The 15691-nt window shown below is 47.8% G+C and overlaps 1 protein-coding gene and 1 non-coding gene across 2 annotated transcripts in view; one reads left to right on the top strand and one right to left on the bottom strand.

Annotated features, from left to right (window-relative positions):
* trdmt1 (tRNA aspartic acid methyltransferase 1) overlaps positions 1-15389 on the top strand; it is a 73785-nt gene extending 58396 nt beyond the window's left edge. The window contains exon 11 of the mRNA XM_075452897.1: positions 14825-15389. Coding sequence (XP_075309012.1) covers positions 14825-14991 — 167 coding nt within the window. The 3' untranslated portion in view covers positions 14992-15389. The remainder of the gene's footprint in view (positions 1-14824) is intronic.
* On the bottom strand, positions 744-993 carry LOC142370538 (18S ribosomal RNA). Its single transcript, XR_012767867.1, has one exon. It is a non-coding gene; the product is annotated as an 18S ribosomal RNA (ribosomal RNA).
* Positions 15390-15691: the final 302 nt, after the last annotated feature.

Below are 15691 nucleotides of genomic sequence, written 5' to 3'. Positions count from 1 at the left end.
CATAGCAGCTAAAATCTTCATTGTACGGAAAAGTAATCGTCAGAGGTTCTCGCACCTGTGCCCACACTTTCAATCGTTTGAAATCAAGTAAAGGCTCGAAACGGTTCAGAAGATCTTTTCCGACAAGCAAAGGAATGGACTCAAGCGATGACACATACACGGGATGAATCAGAGTCATTGGTCCGATTGACAGTTGTATAAGAGATACCGCTGACAGAGTAGTGTTATTAGAGGCGTACGGGCGCACTTCCAGAGAACAAGGTTGGAGTTTTAACTCTTTATTGCCGTGGTTTGCTGCCTTACGAAGTCTGTTAAAGAGAGATAGAGACATTAAAGTTATATCCGCGGCGGTGTCAAGTAGGGGTGGGCGATATGTATCGTTTACGAAATTATCGTGAATGTTGTTTTGACGATGAGTAATTTTCAATATCGAGATATAGGCAAAAAAAAAAAAAATAATTTTTTTTTTTTTTTTTTCAATCGCCAAAAAGTGCGGCGCCAGTGGTCCTCTGCCCTTACCACAGCGCCACGCCCTGCTTTGAACGCTCTAATTTTTTCAAAGTAAACGCTTCGGACCCCGCGGGACACTCGGCTAAGAGCATCGAGGGGGCGCCGAGAGGCAGGGGCTGGGACAGCGAGAGGCAGGGGCTGGGACAGACGGTAGCTCGCCTCGCGGCGGACCGTCAGCTCGATCCCGAGATCCAACAACGAGCTTTTTAACTGCAGCAACTTTAAGATACGCTATTGGAGCTGGAATTACCGCGGCTGCTGGCACCAGACTTGCCCTTCAATTGATCCCCGTTAAAGGATTTAAAGTGTCCTGTGTTGTTATTTTTCGTCACTACCTCCCCGAGTCGGGAGTGGGTAATTTGCGCGCCTGCTGCCTTCCTTGGATGTGGTAGCCGTTTCTCAGGCTCCCTCTCCGGAGGGAGAAGTAGCCTGAGAAACGGCTCGAGGTTATCAGTCACCAAAGCGGCCGGGGCACCCCGAGAGGCACCCCGCATGGGTTTTGGGTCTAATAAATTCAAATTCAAATTCAATTCAAAAATACTTTATTTATCCCAGAGGGAAATTAAATGTTGATGTAGCTCAATTAAATCAAAGAGTTATTATAGATGCTGATGGCTGTGGGCAGGAAAGATTTCCTGTAGCGGTCCGTTTTGCATCCAAACTGAAGAAGCCTTTGACTGAAGAGACTCTGTTTTCCGATAACAGTCTCATGGAGAGGATGTTCAGGGTTGTCCATAATTCTCTTGATTTTATGCAAAATCCTTCTTTGCATTATTGTCTACAGAGGTTCCACAGTCGTCCCCAGAACAGAACCAGCCTTCTTTATCAGGTTGTTGAGTCTTTTTAGGTCCCTGGTTCTGATGCTGCTGCCCCAACAGATGACGCAAGAGGAAATGACGCTCTCAACAACAGACTTGTAGAAGATCTGCAACATCTTGTTGCAAACCTTGAAGGACCTTAGCTTCCTCAAGAAGTACAGTCTGCTCTGTCCTTTCTTGTAGATTGCTTCACTGTTGTGTCTCCAGTCCAGTCTGTTGTCCACATGAACACCAAGGTATTTATATTCCTCAACCACCTCCACTTCTTCTCCCATGATGGAAACAGGGTTTGATCTGACCCCGTTTCTCCTGAAATCTACAATCATCTCCTTTGTTTTGTTAACATTCAAGATGAGATGATTGTTCCCACACCATGCCACAAAGCGGTCCACCAGCTCTCTGTACTCAGCTTCTTGTCCATCTCTGATACACCCGACAACTGCAGAGTCATCTGAATATTTCTGTAGATGACAGGAGTCTGACTTGTACTGGAAGTCTGAAGTGTACAGAGTGAAAAGGAATGGTGAGAGTACAGTCCCCTGTGGTGCTCCTGTGCTGCTGATCACCTGGTTAGACACACAATTCTTCAGTCTGACAAACTGTGGTCTGTTTGTCAGGTAGTCAGTAATCCAGGTGATTGTTGAGGCCTCCACCTGAGTCTTCTGGAGTTTCAGACAAAGGAGATCAGGCTGGATTGTGTTAAATGCACTGGAGAAATCAAAGAACATGATCCTCACAGTGCTGCCTGCTTTATCCAGATGACAGTGGGTTTGTTGAAGCAGGTGTATGATAGCATCTTCAACTCCAACTCCATGGCGATAAGCAAACTGCAGGGGGTCCTGATATGTGCTGTAAATGCACGCATCCCCGAAGGTCAGCGCTCGTTTTGCATGTATTAGCTCTAGAATTTCCACAGTTATCCAAGTAACGGTAGAGCGATCAAAGGAACCATAACTGGTTTAATGAGCCATTCGCAGTTTCACTGTAGCCTACCGGCCGTGTGTGCTTAGACTTGCATGCTTGTGTTCATTTTATTGTGATCTTAATGCAAGTTTTAATTTTTTTTTTTAAATATCGTCAAAATATCTTTATCGTGAAAATCCTAAAAAATATCGAGATATTTTTTTTTTGCCCATATCGCCCACCCCTAGTGTCAAGGAGAGCTTCATGTCTCAGCACATCTTCTAAGGTTAATGAGATGTATAACTTGCGTGCGACTCCCTTTTCAGAGAGGTTGCACAGAAATTGGTGTACAGGTGGTTCAACTTGTATCAGAGAGGCATCCTGGTCAGAGGAGATCTCTTTTTGATCCACATGGACAACCAAGACTGCGCTAGGTGGGAGAGGATCTTTCACCTCTTCTTCTGTGTTGTTCACAGGAGTTTGTGACTCTGTTTGAGCCTGCTGTGGATCCAGCTCAGATTCTGGAGTTGGCTCGGCTGCTCGTTCTGGCTGTGAAAGGGAATCAGCTGGCAGAGCCAGGTTCTGTGTCACAGCGGTTATGGACAGAAGATCAGACTTTTTGTTAACTTTCTTTTCTTTCATTTCTTGCAACAAACGTTTAATATTGTCTATTTCATCCTGGCTGAGACCAAAGGCTTCTTTTTCCTTTTCAGATCTCATGCCTGGAGAGTCTTTGTGGTTCCTTTTGTGTGAATCATTCGATTCCTGTTGAGGTAATTGGGACTATTCCGTGCGTGGATGTCTGTCCCGAGGCCTATTTTTATAGTCACCCTGATTCTCCCGAGCTGGGTATTTGGGGAACCGGTTTGGGAAGAACTTTCCTCTGTGAGGGTTAGAAGGAGGTTCGTTGTGTTCTGCGCGTGAGTAAGATCGCTCTTTACTGGGCCAGTGAGGTTTCGAGTAGCCGTCTCCCGGATGAGACGGCTGAGTCTGTGATGTCTTGTGACTTTCACTAGACCGCTGTGGTCGGGTCTCGTGACCAGTTGCCTTACCCCTTTGGGCTCCTTCGAGCTCCATAGGTGGGTGTTCGGCGTTCAGCGTCAGAACAGTATTATGTTCTGGCTGCTTAGCTTGTCTATGTTTCTGGAAACCTAAAGTGGCCCACTCACGGAGCTGCACAATTGTGGCTGTGCGCGGATTAGCCATGTCACCTTCTGTGTTGCTTCTTGGTGACTAGTCTGTGTTACTAGTCACCAAGTGGTGACTAGTAACGGGATGGAGATTTTGGATGAAGAGAGTTTTGAAATTTATATCTTCCTCCATTCCCTTGTCGTTGCGTGAGCCAAAATAAGCTTTGAGGAGACGGTAATAGTACTGCTGAGGCAGCTCACTACGTCCCTGCTTAATCATCATGGCGGTACTTAGACCAGACTGAGACAGCTCATCTGAAAATTCCCTCTCCATCGTTTGACAGACTCACCGTAATCATTTTGGATGTAATCAAGCTGACGTTCGATGAATCTACTTACTTCGCGGCTGGACGTGATTTTAAGTAGATTTTGTCCTTTTCTGGTTGAGAGGGATCCTGCATTTTCAGTTTGCGTTCAGCCTCCAAGGACTGACGCAAATCTCTTTTTGCATTTATCAACTCTCCTGTTAGGCGTTCGTTTTGCTGATACGCTTCATTGATTTTATCTTTAGCTTCGCCGAGGTGTTCCTGTAAAAGCTGTATTTGTTTTTGTTTAGCACTGAGATGCGTCTCATAGGATGCGACTTCAGTGTTCAACTCCTGCACTTTCTGCAGGGCGTCGTGGAGAGGTTGCTGCGAGTCCTTATGGGCTTTATTAACCTCTTCCAGCTTAGTTTGGTTAGCCAGCAAGTCTTGTTGCCACTGCTGGAGCGATTCCCCAAGCTCCCCGTTTATCCCTTTTAGTTGATTCATGTCTCTGTCTGATTGTTCAACCTGGGTTGTTAAGTTCTTTATTTGGTCAGCAGCTTGGCTTGCTGTCCTTTCAGAGACTTCTAATTTATGTTGGAGGAATTTATTTTCCTCCTGTAATTGCGTTATCGTTTGCGACCGAATTTTGAGTTTTTCAGCGGCTTGCTCCACCACCTTGTGTGCATGTTTGAATCGTGCGGAGAAGATGACAGCTAAGCTCCCCAATAACTTTGTTAAAGTTTTGTCTTTGGGCGTCTTCGCTTCCACTCCTTTTATTAGTTCTGACACTATTGGCCCGAGCTTGTTGGGGTTAGTGCCTGTTATTTGGTTGACATAACCTGGAATTAGCTCTTCAGTCAAATCCATCAGGGTGTTTTCCCTTGCTTCGAATGGATCGTCCTGACTGGACGTGTCAGAAGTCATGTTGATTTGTCGAGAAAAGTTTTGTTAATCTATTTGTTTTACGCGTAACTGTGGTAATCAGTTATGCAAGTTATAGACTAAGTTTGGCGTGTCTGGAAGAAGGGAAGAGACGTGAAGGAGAAAAATCTTATTTTGAAAGAAAGAGAAAACAAAACAAAACAAAAAAATGTTTTAATAAAAAAAAAAATTTCATTTTTTTTTTTTTTTTAAAGTTAAAAAAAAAATTAAAAAAAAAAATTTAATGATCAAAAAGAAATTATCGCTTAAAATTGTTTAATTCAAAATTGATTTAGAAATTAAACTTAAAACAAAATAAAATTAACAACGACAAGATGGATATAATCAAACAAAAGAAAATTCAAAAGAAGTATTCCTTAATAAAATTTATCTTACTTGATTAAGCCAAATTATTGATAAGTTCTTTCCTTCTTCCAAGTGTCATTCCTTTTCTAATGATGTTAGTTTTGGGGTCACTGATTGGGGTGTCACGATTTAGGAGGTGTGGATATAATTCACCGTGTTATATTGACTCTCTTTTAACCTTAAAAATCAGTTACTGTTGAGTTTTCTGATTTTAAATTTCCTATTTATTTAAGAATCGTTTTTCTCTTAAACCCTTAAACAAGTTATGCAAACAGTCATTGTTAGTACAGGAATTAGTTGTGAACCACGTGATTGCTTTTCAGTTCAATCACTTCACCACAAGTTACAATGGCGCTGGTCAGATTGTTAGTCAAACACCATTTCCCAGAATTCCTTCACTTTATGTTGTAATTAACCAAGCTACCAGCAGATGACGCTAAGGCTCGTTCTTGTGTTATTTCCAGCGGACTTCCGGTGAGCAGAGTGAGAAAGTGCTGACGTCAGATGTTGACGACTTTGGCACCTCCCACTCAGGAAGACTCGTCTTAGTGTGTGGCTAAGCTCATAGCACTTTTAGCCTCGTAGCATCAACGCAAAGCCTTAAACATTAGCATTCATGTTACACAAAGAGAAACACGGCGGTTTCCAACACAGCTTTCATCAACAGCTTTGCAGAAAAACAGCAGCACTTGCGAGACGCGGCGGTCTCCAACTTTCCACCTTAACTTTTTTAAGGAGGCTCCCAGCACGTCAGTTCTCTACCAACGTGCTGACTCAATTGGGCTCGTGAGCGTTATACGAACACCAAGTTAAAACAGACTTGCCTTTAGGCACTTCAACTCTTCAAAATTGACTTTAATCGCCCTTTCTATTCGGGGATTCACAATACACACGCCGTGCAGACGTCACTTTACCGGCCACGGGAACTCTCGCCATGCCGTCTCTATTTCTCCTGGCTGATTTGTAAACAAAGTCCAGCTGCAAAAGCTTAGGTAGCTACTTCTAGCTTCGGCACGGAGTTCTGAATTCAGCAGACAATACCGGACTCTCGCGGATAATTATCTCTGTCTTCAGGGTAGTTAAATCAACGTTGGATACTCGCAACCATTAATCACCACTTGGCCATATATTATTGAGCGTTTTTAACACGCTCTTGCATGCAAAATTACTTGGGAAAAACACATCCAGTCGGCGCTGAATGTGCTTTCTGTGTCTTTGTAATACTATCTATTACGAAAACTTCAAACAACGACGTTATGCGTCCATAAGGTCGTTATTCGGCTCCTTAACTTTATTCTCCGTCAACTCTTAGCCTACTCTTTGAATACAGTAACAGCAGAAATATATGCTCACAGACAGCTTTGGTAAGCGTGGTTATTTTGCAATATGCCTCACGCGGAGGGCACCATAAAATGTAGCATTAAGCACTTTATTAATTAATTCGGGGCACCACCTCTTTTGTTGTTTTAACTTGTTTTAAATTACAGTCCAAAGAGGAAAACTGTTAAGACAATAAAATGAGCAATCTCACTGAAAATAAGTTCTGATTGAAGTGACAACCGGCTTAATAAACTATCCGTGACGCTCTGATGAATTACTTACACATATTTATTCAACATTCCACAAATATATGAACAGTTGATAAGAGACAGAAATATGGGTAATTTGCAGTATTTATAAGGACATACGGTTGAAAGGGAAAACTAACTTAACTATAAGGGATGAGTAGTGACCTGGGGCTAATATGTTAAAGTCTGGATCCTAACCGGCGAGTTAATCTGGCTTAAACGCTTTTCAGGATTCCTGCACCGTCCCCCATTCTTCAGAGAATGGATCCCGTTTCTCCGGCTTCTTGAAAGATTTGAATTTCAGGGCCTTACTTGGTGGTAGGGGTAGAAGATGCGTGAAATGCGTGATTCTTTCCTGTTCAGCGTCGACGTGGAGGCTGTGTCTCCGTGGTAACAGACAGGGGGACATCACTCTTCCTTCTCCTTGTGTAGAACCTGTGAGTTTGACCGATGCTGTCCAAGTTTAGCCAACACTCGCGGGTATCGGAACCAGACTTAGAAAAAAAAAGAAAGTAAAAAAAAAATGGGAATTAATAGTTACGGAGTAAAACAGAGAGATAGTTGGGAGCTGCGGGTTTGAAGACAAGAGAGAGAGCTGAGGGGACAAAGGGAGTGGTCGAGGCTTTTGGAAGACCACCGGGAGGTCCCAGAGTTACGAATTGAAAAAGTAAGAGAGTGAGTCTCGTGCGCGCTTCGGCCTTTAAGCCTGAGGTCACTTGTCAGCTTTCATCCAATCAGCGTTTAGCTGACCCCCAACCCAAAAAGCTAAAAAGGGGGGTGGAACTGTAAAACTAAGAAAAAAAGGGGAATTCTCCCTTTCAAACGCATTTGCCTACGTTACATTGATTTAGACAATATAATGTTCCTAACAGACAATAATGTTGCATACAAGCAGGCATACACACAAATATGAGCATGGAACAGTTATCAGCATACGATACTTCATATTATCAGGATAAAATGGTATGACAACTTTTTGGGGAACCTTGTTAATGAGAGTAACTACAGCTCCTTTGATTAATACTTGTAGAATTAACACCATTGGGTTCTCTTTCATAATATTTCGCTCGATGTCTCACTATGGGATGCACGCCCCCGCTGCAGACCTCAGAAGCATCAATCTCATTACGCCAATCCTGATTGGCTGGTGAAACGTGTCCGTCCGCACCAGGTAGTCCCACCTACCTTAAATACCTCCTGCGGACGGCACCACGTCATTCAAACACCTCTTCTCACTCGGAGCATATCTCGCGTCCTCTGGCTAGCTAGCTTAACTGTCCGCAGACGGATCTTACTCAGCTTCTGTCGCCGGGCGCTAGCTAGCCTTGGATACTTTTTGCTTCGTCGGTCACACCAGATCGAACTCAGTGCTTTCCTCGCCTCTCCACGGCTTGGCCAGCACTGTCCTCGGCGCCTCACCACGGCTGTTCGAGTCCCGAGCGTTAGCACACCAGCTATCCTCTCGGCTTCACAGTTAGCACACCAGTTAACTGCCTCAACTCCCTGCCTGCACACCAGCTCGCGAGGAATGGAGGACAAAACCCCTCACACCAGAGGGCACGGAGACTCCGGGGCCCGTCCCTGTCGCTGTGGGAACAAGATATCGAGTAAAGATCCACACCAGGTCTGCTCGAGCTGCCTGGGGCTGCAACACGCCCGGCTGGCTATCGACGTCCCCGGCTCGTGTCAACACTGTGCGGTGTTCACCATCAAGAGTCTCCGCAGACGGCTAGCCCGCCAAGCTAGCTTGTCTGGACATGACCCCTATCTCCCTTCCGACGGCGCCGCCGTCGAGGGTGGAGAGGAGAGAGGGGTTGTTGCGGTGGCGGTACCGGAGGCTAGCGCCAGCTGGGGCTCCCAGCTCGACCTAGCCGCGGATCCCCCGCAGGAGGAAGACGTCCTATTGTTGGACTATGGGGACGATGAAGATGCCGCCTCGGACCTCCTCATATCAGAGGATGACGACGAGGAAGACATCTTCATCACTCCGGCCCGGGCTGCACAGCCCACGGCCTCCGTCGCCTCTCGGGATGGAGATGAGAGCAGCACACCAGCTTCTCCCCTCGCCAGCTCGGACATGCTCGACGTGTGCAAACGCGCTGCTGCCCGGCTTTGCATCCCCTGGCCTGCTGTCGTAGCTGAGACCTCCAGATCCCGCTACGAGGGGAAGAAATTGCCCTTGGCCAAGAGCGCGACGAAGCAACTTCTCCCCGTCTTCCCAGAGCTGCTGGATGAGGTGGCGCGCTCATGGAGAGACCGCCCATACAGCAGCAGGAGCCCGATTCCCGGGGCCTCGTCCCTCGACTGTGAGGCGATGGAGAGCCTGGGTCTGCTCCGCATGCCTCCGATGGAGCCACTCGTTGCAGCCCACCTTCACCCCCGGCTGTCAGCAGTGTCCTCCCGGAGCCCCAGTCTGCCGTCCAAGTCCGACCGTTTTCAGTCAGCCCTGACTGAAAAGGCTTACAAGGCGGTGGCGCTTTCGGCCAGAGCGCTCAATGTCCTCTCCCTGCTCACGGCTTACCAGGCTGAGTTGTGTGAGGATTTTGGGCAAACTCAGGACCCAGCTACGTGGGAGGAGATACCGGTCATCACCGACCTGTGTCTCCGTGTCCAACGCTGCGCGGTCCGGGCCACGGGAAAAGCGCTGGGGACGATGGTTCTGCAGGAACGAGCGAGGTGGCTCAACCTCGCCAACCTGTCGGACAGAGAGAAGGAGGACGTCCTGGACATGCCCATTGTCCCGGGGGGGATTTTCGGCTCCGCGTTGGACTCGATGCAACGGCGGTGTGAAGCCAAAAAGAAGGAGGATGAAGCTCTTCGGCTCTGCCTCCCTCGAAAGTCCCCGGCTCCCTCTCCGACTGTGCAGCGTAAAAGCTTCGCACAGGCCGCTTCCCAGGTTTCGCAGTTTAAAACGCCCAAACAGACGAAACCCCAGCTCGCCCCGGGCCCCCCGCCCGCTCGGGCCGGCTGGCCCAGGAAGCCCTCGGTCCCGGCTGCAGCTCCGCCGGCACAGCCCGTGCAAGCTGTCTTCAACCAGGCCAGGAAAAAGAAGAGAGCGGCCTGATCGCCCCTCTCTTCACCGGTGATGCAGCTGGATGTTCCCCGTTCACCAGCTCCACCTGTTCGGCTTTTGAGCGTGCTCCCGGAGGCCCACCACGCCCCCGTCTCCCGGCTGCCACGGACCGTGCCAGAGCAGACCGGGGGAGACGGACATTTGACGGCGGAGGGTTCAGCAGTTGCCCCTCTCTCATGTCCACAAGCACGCACAAGCACACACATTTCTGTAAAGAAAATAAAATGTGTCCCGCTGCAGCATCCAGGCCAAAGGCCGAGGGCTCAGCTAACAAAAGCCAAACAAAATATCAAAATAAGCAGCGTGGTGGTGACGCCCGCTGTCCCCCCTCGGCGAAAAGCCACGGCTTTCCCCGGGGCGAGGGGTGTGTGGGCCCGGCCGCTGCTCTGTCCTCCCGGGCAGAAACGCGCAGCGTCACCCGGGGGTCATGTCACTGTTCCGCCAGGAGAGGGCGCCGTCGCACCGCGGCTGGGGCTTCTCACGGCGGAGGGGCTGCGGTGTGTGTCCACTCTCTCCCCCAGATGGGAGCGATGGGCCGCTCTCGCAGCCTCACCCTGGGTGGTAAAGACGATCTCGAGGGGCTACAGGCTGCAGTTCGCCGCTGTTCCCCCGCGATTCGCCGGTATAATATACTCCCAGGCTCAGGGAGAGTCAGCTCGTGTTTTACAGGAGGAAATCCTCTCACTGTTAAACAAAGGAGCAATCTGTGTCGTACCTCCCGCACAGTGTCAGAGCGGTTTTTACTCCAGGTATTTTCTGGTCCCCAAACGGGGGGGGAGCGGAATTCGCCCTATCCTGGATCTACGTGCTCTGAACAAATATCTCAGGAAATACAAGTTCAGGATGCTAACACACGCATCCCTGCTGCGTCTTGTGAGACAGAACGACTGGTTCACTTCTGTAGATCTGAAAGACGCGTATTTCCACATCCCGATATATCCTCCCCACAGAAAGTATCTGAGATTTGCTTTCCGGGGGATCTGTTACGAGTACCGCGTGCTCCCTTTCGGTCTGTCCTTAAGCCCGAGGGTGTTTGTGCGGTGCACGGAAGCGGCAATAGCCCCGCTGAGACGGCAGGGCATCCGCTTGGCCACATATCTGGACGATTGGCTGCTGTTGGCACAATCGGAGCAGGAGGCCAGGGCGCACACGCGTATTCTCATACGACACCTATCCGATCTGGGTTTCGTGATAAACGCGGAAAAGAGCTTGCTGTCCCCGGCACAGGGCATAATCTTTCTGGGATTATCCCTGGACTCGGTGACTTTCACAGCGCGTCTCTCGGGGGACCGAGTGAAAGCTTTCAGGGCATGTCTCGCGCTCTTCCGTCCAGGCAAATCTGTTCAGTTCAGATTATGTCTGCGGTTACTCGGGCTGATGGCGTCTGCCATACTCGTAGTCCATCTTGGCCGGCTCCACATGAGGGAATTCCAGCTCTGGGTGGCCTCATGCGGGCTGGATCCCGTGCGTCATGGCGCACGGAGAGTGCTGGTCACACCGGGGTGTGCCAGGGCACTGCGCCACTGGCGGGTCCCGTCCTTTCTGACCCACGGGGTGCCCATGGGTTCCGTCCTGTCCAGGAAAGTGGTCACTACGGACGCCAGCCTGACAGGTTGGGGCGGAATTCACGAGGGCCGGTCTGTGAGGGGCCGCTGGAGTGTGGATCTCCAGCGCTCTCACATAAATTTTCTGGAACTTTCAGCGGTGTTCCTCTCCCTGAAACATTTCCTTCCGTCTCTCATGGGTCACCATGTCCTGGTGAGGACGGACAATACGACTACGGTGGCGTATATCAACCGTCAGGGGGGATTACGCTCCCGTCAGTTGCATATGCTGGCACGCAGACTGATCCTGTGGAGCTGTGGTCGTCTCCTCTCCCTGAGAGCGACGCACGTCCCGGGAGTCCTGAACACGGGTGCGGACCTGTTGTCCAGGGGCGCGCCGGTATACGGGGAGTGGACTCTGCACCCGGAGATTGTGGAACAGATATGGGCACGTTTCGGCCGGGCCGTGGTGGATCTGTTCGCATCGAGAGACAACACGCAGTGCGCGCTGTTTTACTCTCTCCGCAGCATGGATGCTCCCCTCGGCGTAGACGCACTAGCGCACGCCTGGCCGCGCGAGCGTCTTTACGCATTCCCCCCCCTGGCCTTGATACCCCCCACTCTGTCCAGAGTGAGGGAGCACGGCCACGCACTGATTTTGATAGCTCCGCATTGGCCTGCGATGCATTGGTTAACGGAGATATATCAGCTGATGTGCGCTCAGCCCTGGCAGCTCCCGCTTCGCAGGGACCTGCTATCACAGGGGGGGGGAGCGGTCTTCCACCCGCACCCAGAGCGCCTGGCACTGTGGGCCTGGCCCCTGAGTGGCTAAATCTGTCAGCTGTGGGTCTTTCACAGCGGGTGATTTCCACTATACAAAACGCTCGAGCCTCCTCCACTAGGTCTCTGTATGACTGTAAGTGGAGAGTGTTTGAGGGGTGGTGTCACAGAAATGGCCACATTCCTTTTCAGTGTCCAGTAGGAGTGATATTGTCATTCTTGCAGGACCTGATTGACAAAGGAAAAGCTTTCTCCACGGTTAAAGTGTACTTGGCGGCTATCGCCGCCTGTCACGTGGGTTTCGGGAAGCTAACAGCGAGCCAGCACCCGCTGGTTTGCCGCTTTATGAAGGGAGCGCGCAGGCTTCTCCCCGTGTCCAGACCGCTGGTACCACCATGGGATCTGGCCGTGGTCCTGGAAGGGCTTAAGGGCCCTCCCTTTGAACCACTGGAGGGGGCAGACTTGAAACACGTGTCTCTCAAGACAGTGTTGTTGCTGGCTTTGGCTTCGGCTAAACGGGTCAGTGACATCCATGCGCTCTCAGTGCATCCCTCATGCGCTCAGCTCTTTCCGGGGGATGTGAGGATGATTTTGAAGCCCAACCCGGCCTTTGTGCCTAAGGTGGTGGGCTCATGTTCTCCTATTGACCTTGTGGCTTTTGCTGCCTCACCAGGTGAGCAGATGTCGCATGCGTTATGTCCGGTCCGTGCAGTGAGCACTTATATGGACAGGACGAGGGGTTTCAGGAGGAGCGATCAGCTGTTCGTCTCCTGGGCTAACCCTCATAAGGGGAAACCTGTCACAAAGCAGCGTCTATCCCACTGGGTGGTGGAGGCGATTGCTTTGGCTTATACGAGTCAGGGTTTGCAGCCACCTGTGGGCCTGCGAGCGCACTCGACTCGGGGCTTGGCCGCATCCTGGGCCTTATTCAGGGGAGTCACTGTTCAGGACGTTTGTGCTGCAGCGAGTTGGTCCTCGCCTCTCACTTTTGTCCGTTTCTATATGCTGGACGTCTCCGCTCCGTGCGTGGCTAGAGCGGTTTTGCTGTCCTGATTGGAACAGTGTACTTATCCCTATGGGTTGGTGGACGCTGGATAAGCTTGTCTGGCAATACGGGAGCAACCATATCCCATAGTGAGACATCGAGCGAAATATTATGAAAGAGAACTTTAGGTTATTTACATAACCCCGGTTCTCTGAGTAATATGAGTGAGATGTCTCACCAGACAACCCTTCTTGCTTGGGCGAGTGAGAAGAGGTGCTTATCTTGAATGACGTGGTGCCGTCCGCAGGAGGTATTTAAGGTAGGTGGGACTACCTGGTGCGGACGGACACGTTTCACCAGCCAATCAGGATTGGCGTAATGAGATTGATGCTTCTGAGGTCTGCAGCGGGGGCGTGCATCCCATAGTGAGACATCTCACTCATATTACTCAGAGAACCGGGGTTATGTAAATAACCTAAAGTTATGCATTGCACATAATGAGAACATTAAAACATCCATAGTTTTAAGTGTCCCTGGTTATTAGGCTGACATGGTGAAAAGTGTCCGTCATCCATGTCCTCTGGGTGGCGCTGTGGCTCCACCGGAGAATTTCTATAAAAATAATGTTTTTATAACTTTTCGAATAACCCCCGTAGAAAGATATGGAAAGTCTTAAAATGACCTGTGGATTTGTCCAGTAACGATTTTCACACTTTTAGTCCAGGAAAAGTGAGGTTTGTGGTCTATTTTCACTTTCTGAAAATAGCGGATCGGCGCATTCCTGGGATTGAGTGAGAGAAAGGGAGGTAGATGTTGCTGGTTTTTCTTATCAGAAGGTGTCGGTTTGCATAATTTATAATGCGTAGCTGGTTTGGGGGAGAGTGTCTCTGGAACAAAGGGACCCCAGTTGGTCAGCTCGCATCTGGCCATTTTATGTTCTTAAGGTAATCCGTTAAAAAGGGTCGTAAACAGTGGAATGTCTTTGGTTTGAAAATGGATGATTTTAATGTAAACATTTCTTTCTTCCTCTTCTGTGAGCACGCTACAATTGCAATCTCTCCTACTTTACTGCTAAATGTATGTCTGCAGTCTTTGTCTGCCTATATAGTTTGTTAGGTAAGAGGTGTTAGAATTGTTAGGTAAAGAGGTGTTAGAATTGTTCCTGCAGCCATTTCTCAGTGAAACAAATTACATTGCTTTTCCAATATTCCTGCTGCATTTTCATTTGGGCTCGAAGCTAGTCCTGCTAGAGATCTCAGTTTTCCTGTGACAATCAAAGGAAGACATTTTTTACACCTCTTCCTTCTTCTCCATTTTGTTCCTGCTCTGAAATGTCAAAAGGTGTCAAAATTACCAGCAAAAATCACTCTATTAACAAACATCCAAACAAGGTGTCGTAAAAAAATCTGCATTTTGAAAAAAGAGCTTATAAAAAAACCTCAAGAAGACACAAAGCAAGACTCAATATATCCAGAGCTACTGCAACAAGTTGCCACTAGTGCGATGGCAGTCCAGTATTTAGTCAGTGAATTCCTGAGGATAGAGGTGAAGAATTACTGCTAACAGTAACATCTGTATTCCTGTATAACGTGGCTGTAACATCCAGACTGATTTTATTTTATTATATTTGGAGTATATCCTTATCATTAACCACCCTCACCTTCTTACATTTTTGTTTGTAAATCAGTCCTAAACTATTTTAAATAGTTGTTACTAAGAAGTCAATCCACCCTGAGCCCGAAGAGATGTCTCACTTTGTACAGCAGTGATATAAGAGGAATTACTGCCAGCTTTTCACTGATTCCGTTTTACAAAAAGCCTTTATAGAGTTGGATTATTACACATCCCAGTGTTTGCTTGATTTCTTTATTTACCTAATTATTTTTGTTAACCTAATTCTCTTTGAATGTCTTTGCAGCTTTTCCGGAGCACATCTCTACCATTCAGCAATACAGAGTTTTAGGAAATAGTCTCAATGTTGTGGTGGTGACCAAACTTCTACAGCTGCTGCTCTCTTCACACACTGGACATTCTGCAGGAGATGAAGATTCTGCTGTAGGGTGCTCTTCTGATTTCTGCGGTTGAAAATTTGTAGTCTAGCTATTTCAGGGAATGTCAACTGGACAAATGTTGGGCAAAAATCCTGAATATGAATGCATGTTTCTTATGAACACATTTATACATTTGTTTTTAAAAATGAGTGTAAATGTAAAAAAAACATTTTTCAAAATAAAAGTACTAGATATTTGCAATTACAAACATGATGCTTGTTTGCCATTGTATGTGAGGTGTAAGAGCAAAACAAATAGCTCTAAGAACTGTCTCCTCAAACCATGAAACTTGCAGATTTGCTGATGATTCTGTCAGAAATATGTTTCTCAAGCAATACCAGTCAGCAAATTTCACCCCACATATTGCAAAACATTTAGTTGTCTGGATAATGTATGTATATGTGTATATATATATATATATATATATATATATATATATATATATATATATATATATATATATATATATATATACTAAAATTACTTCAAATGTTATTAACCTATTACAACCTATGGATCCCTATGGACTTTAAAATCTTAGGGTTTTCAGAAAACCTTAAAACTGTTAACTACAGCATGTTATCATTGAGCCTCTGAGCAGAGTAGAAACATTAAATGAAAACCATTTAATTTCTTAAATGATTGGCTTCATTTTGATGTGTTGATGCAACGCACACAGTGCATAAGGTTTAAGAAGTAAAACCATTAAAATATTGCATCTGCTCGTAATGGGT

Source organism: Odontesthes bonariensis, chromosome 20 (genome assembly GCF_027942865.1).
Source record: "Odontesthes bonariensis isolate fOdoBon6 chromosome 20, fOdoBon6.hap1, whole genome shotgun sequence".
NCBI lineage: Eukaryota > Metazoa > Chordata > Actinopteri > Atheriniformes > Atherinopsidae > Odontesthes > Odontesthes bonariensis.
Note: the sequence above shows the minus strand (reverse complement) of the source record. Positions and strands in the feature narration are given on the sequence as shown.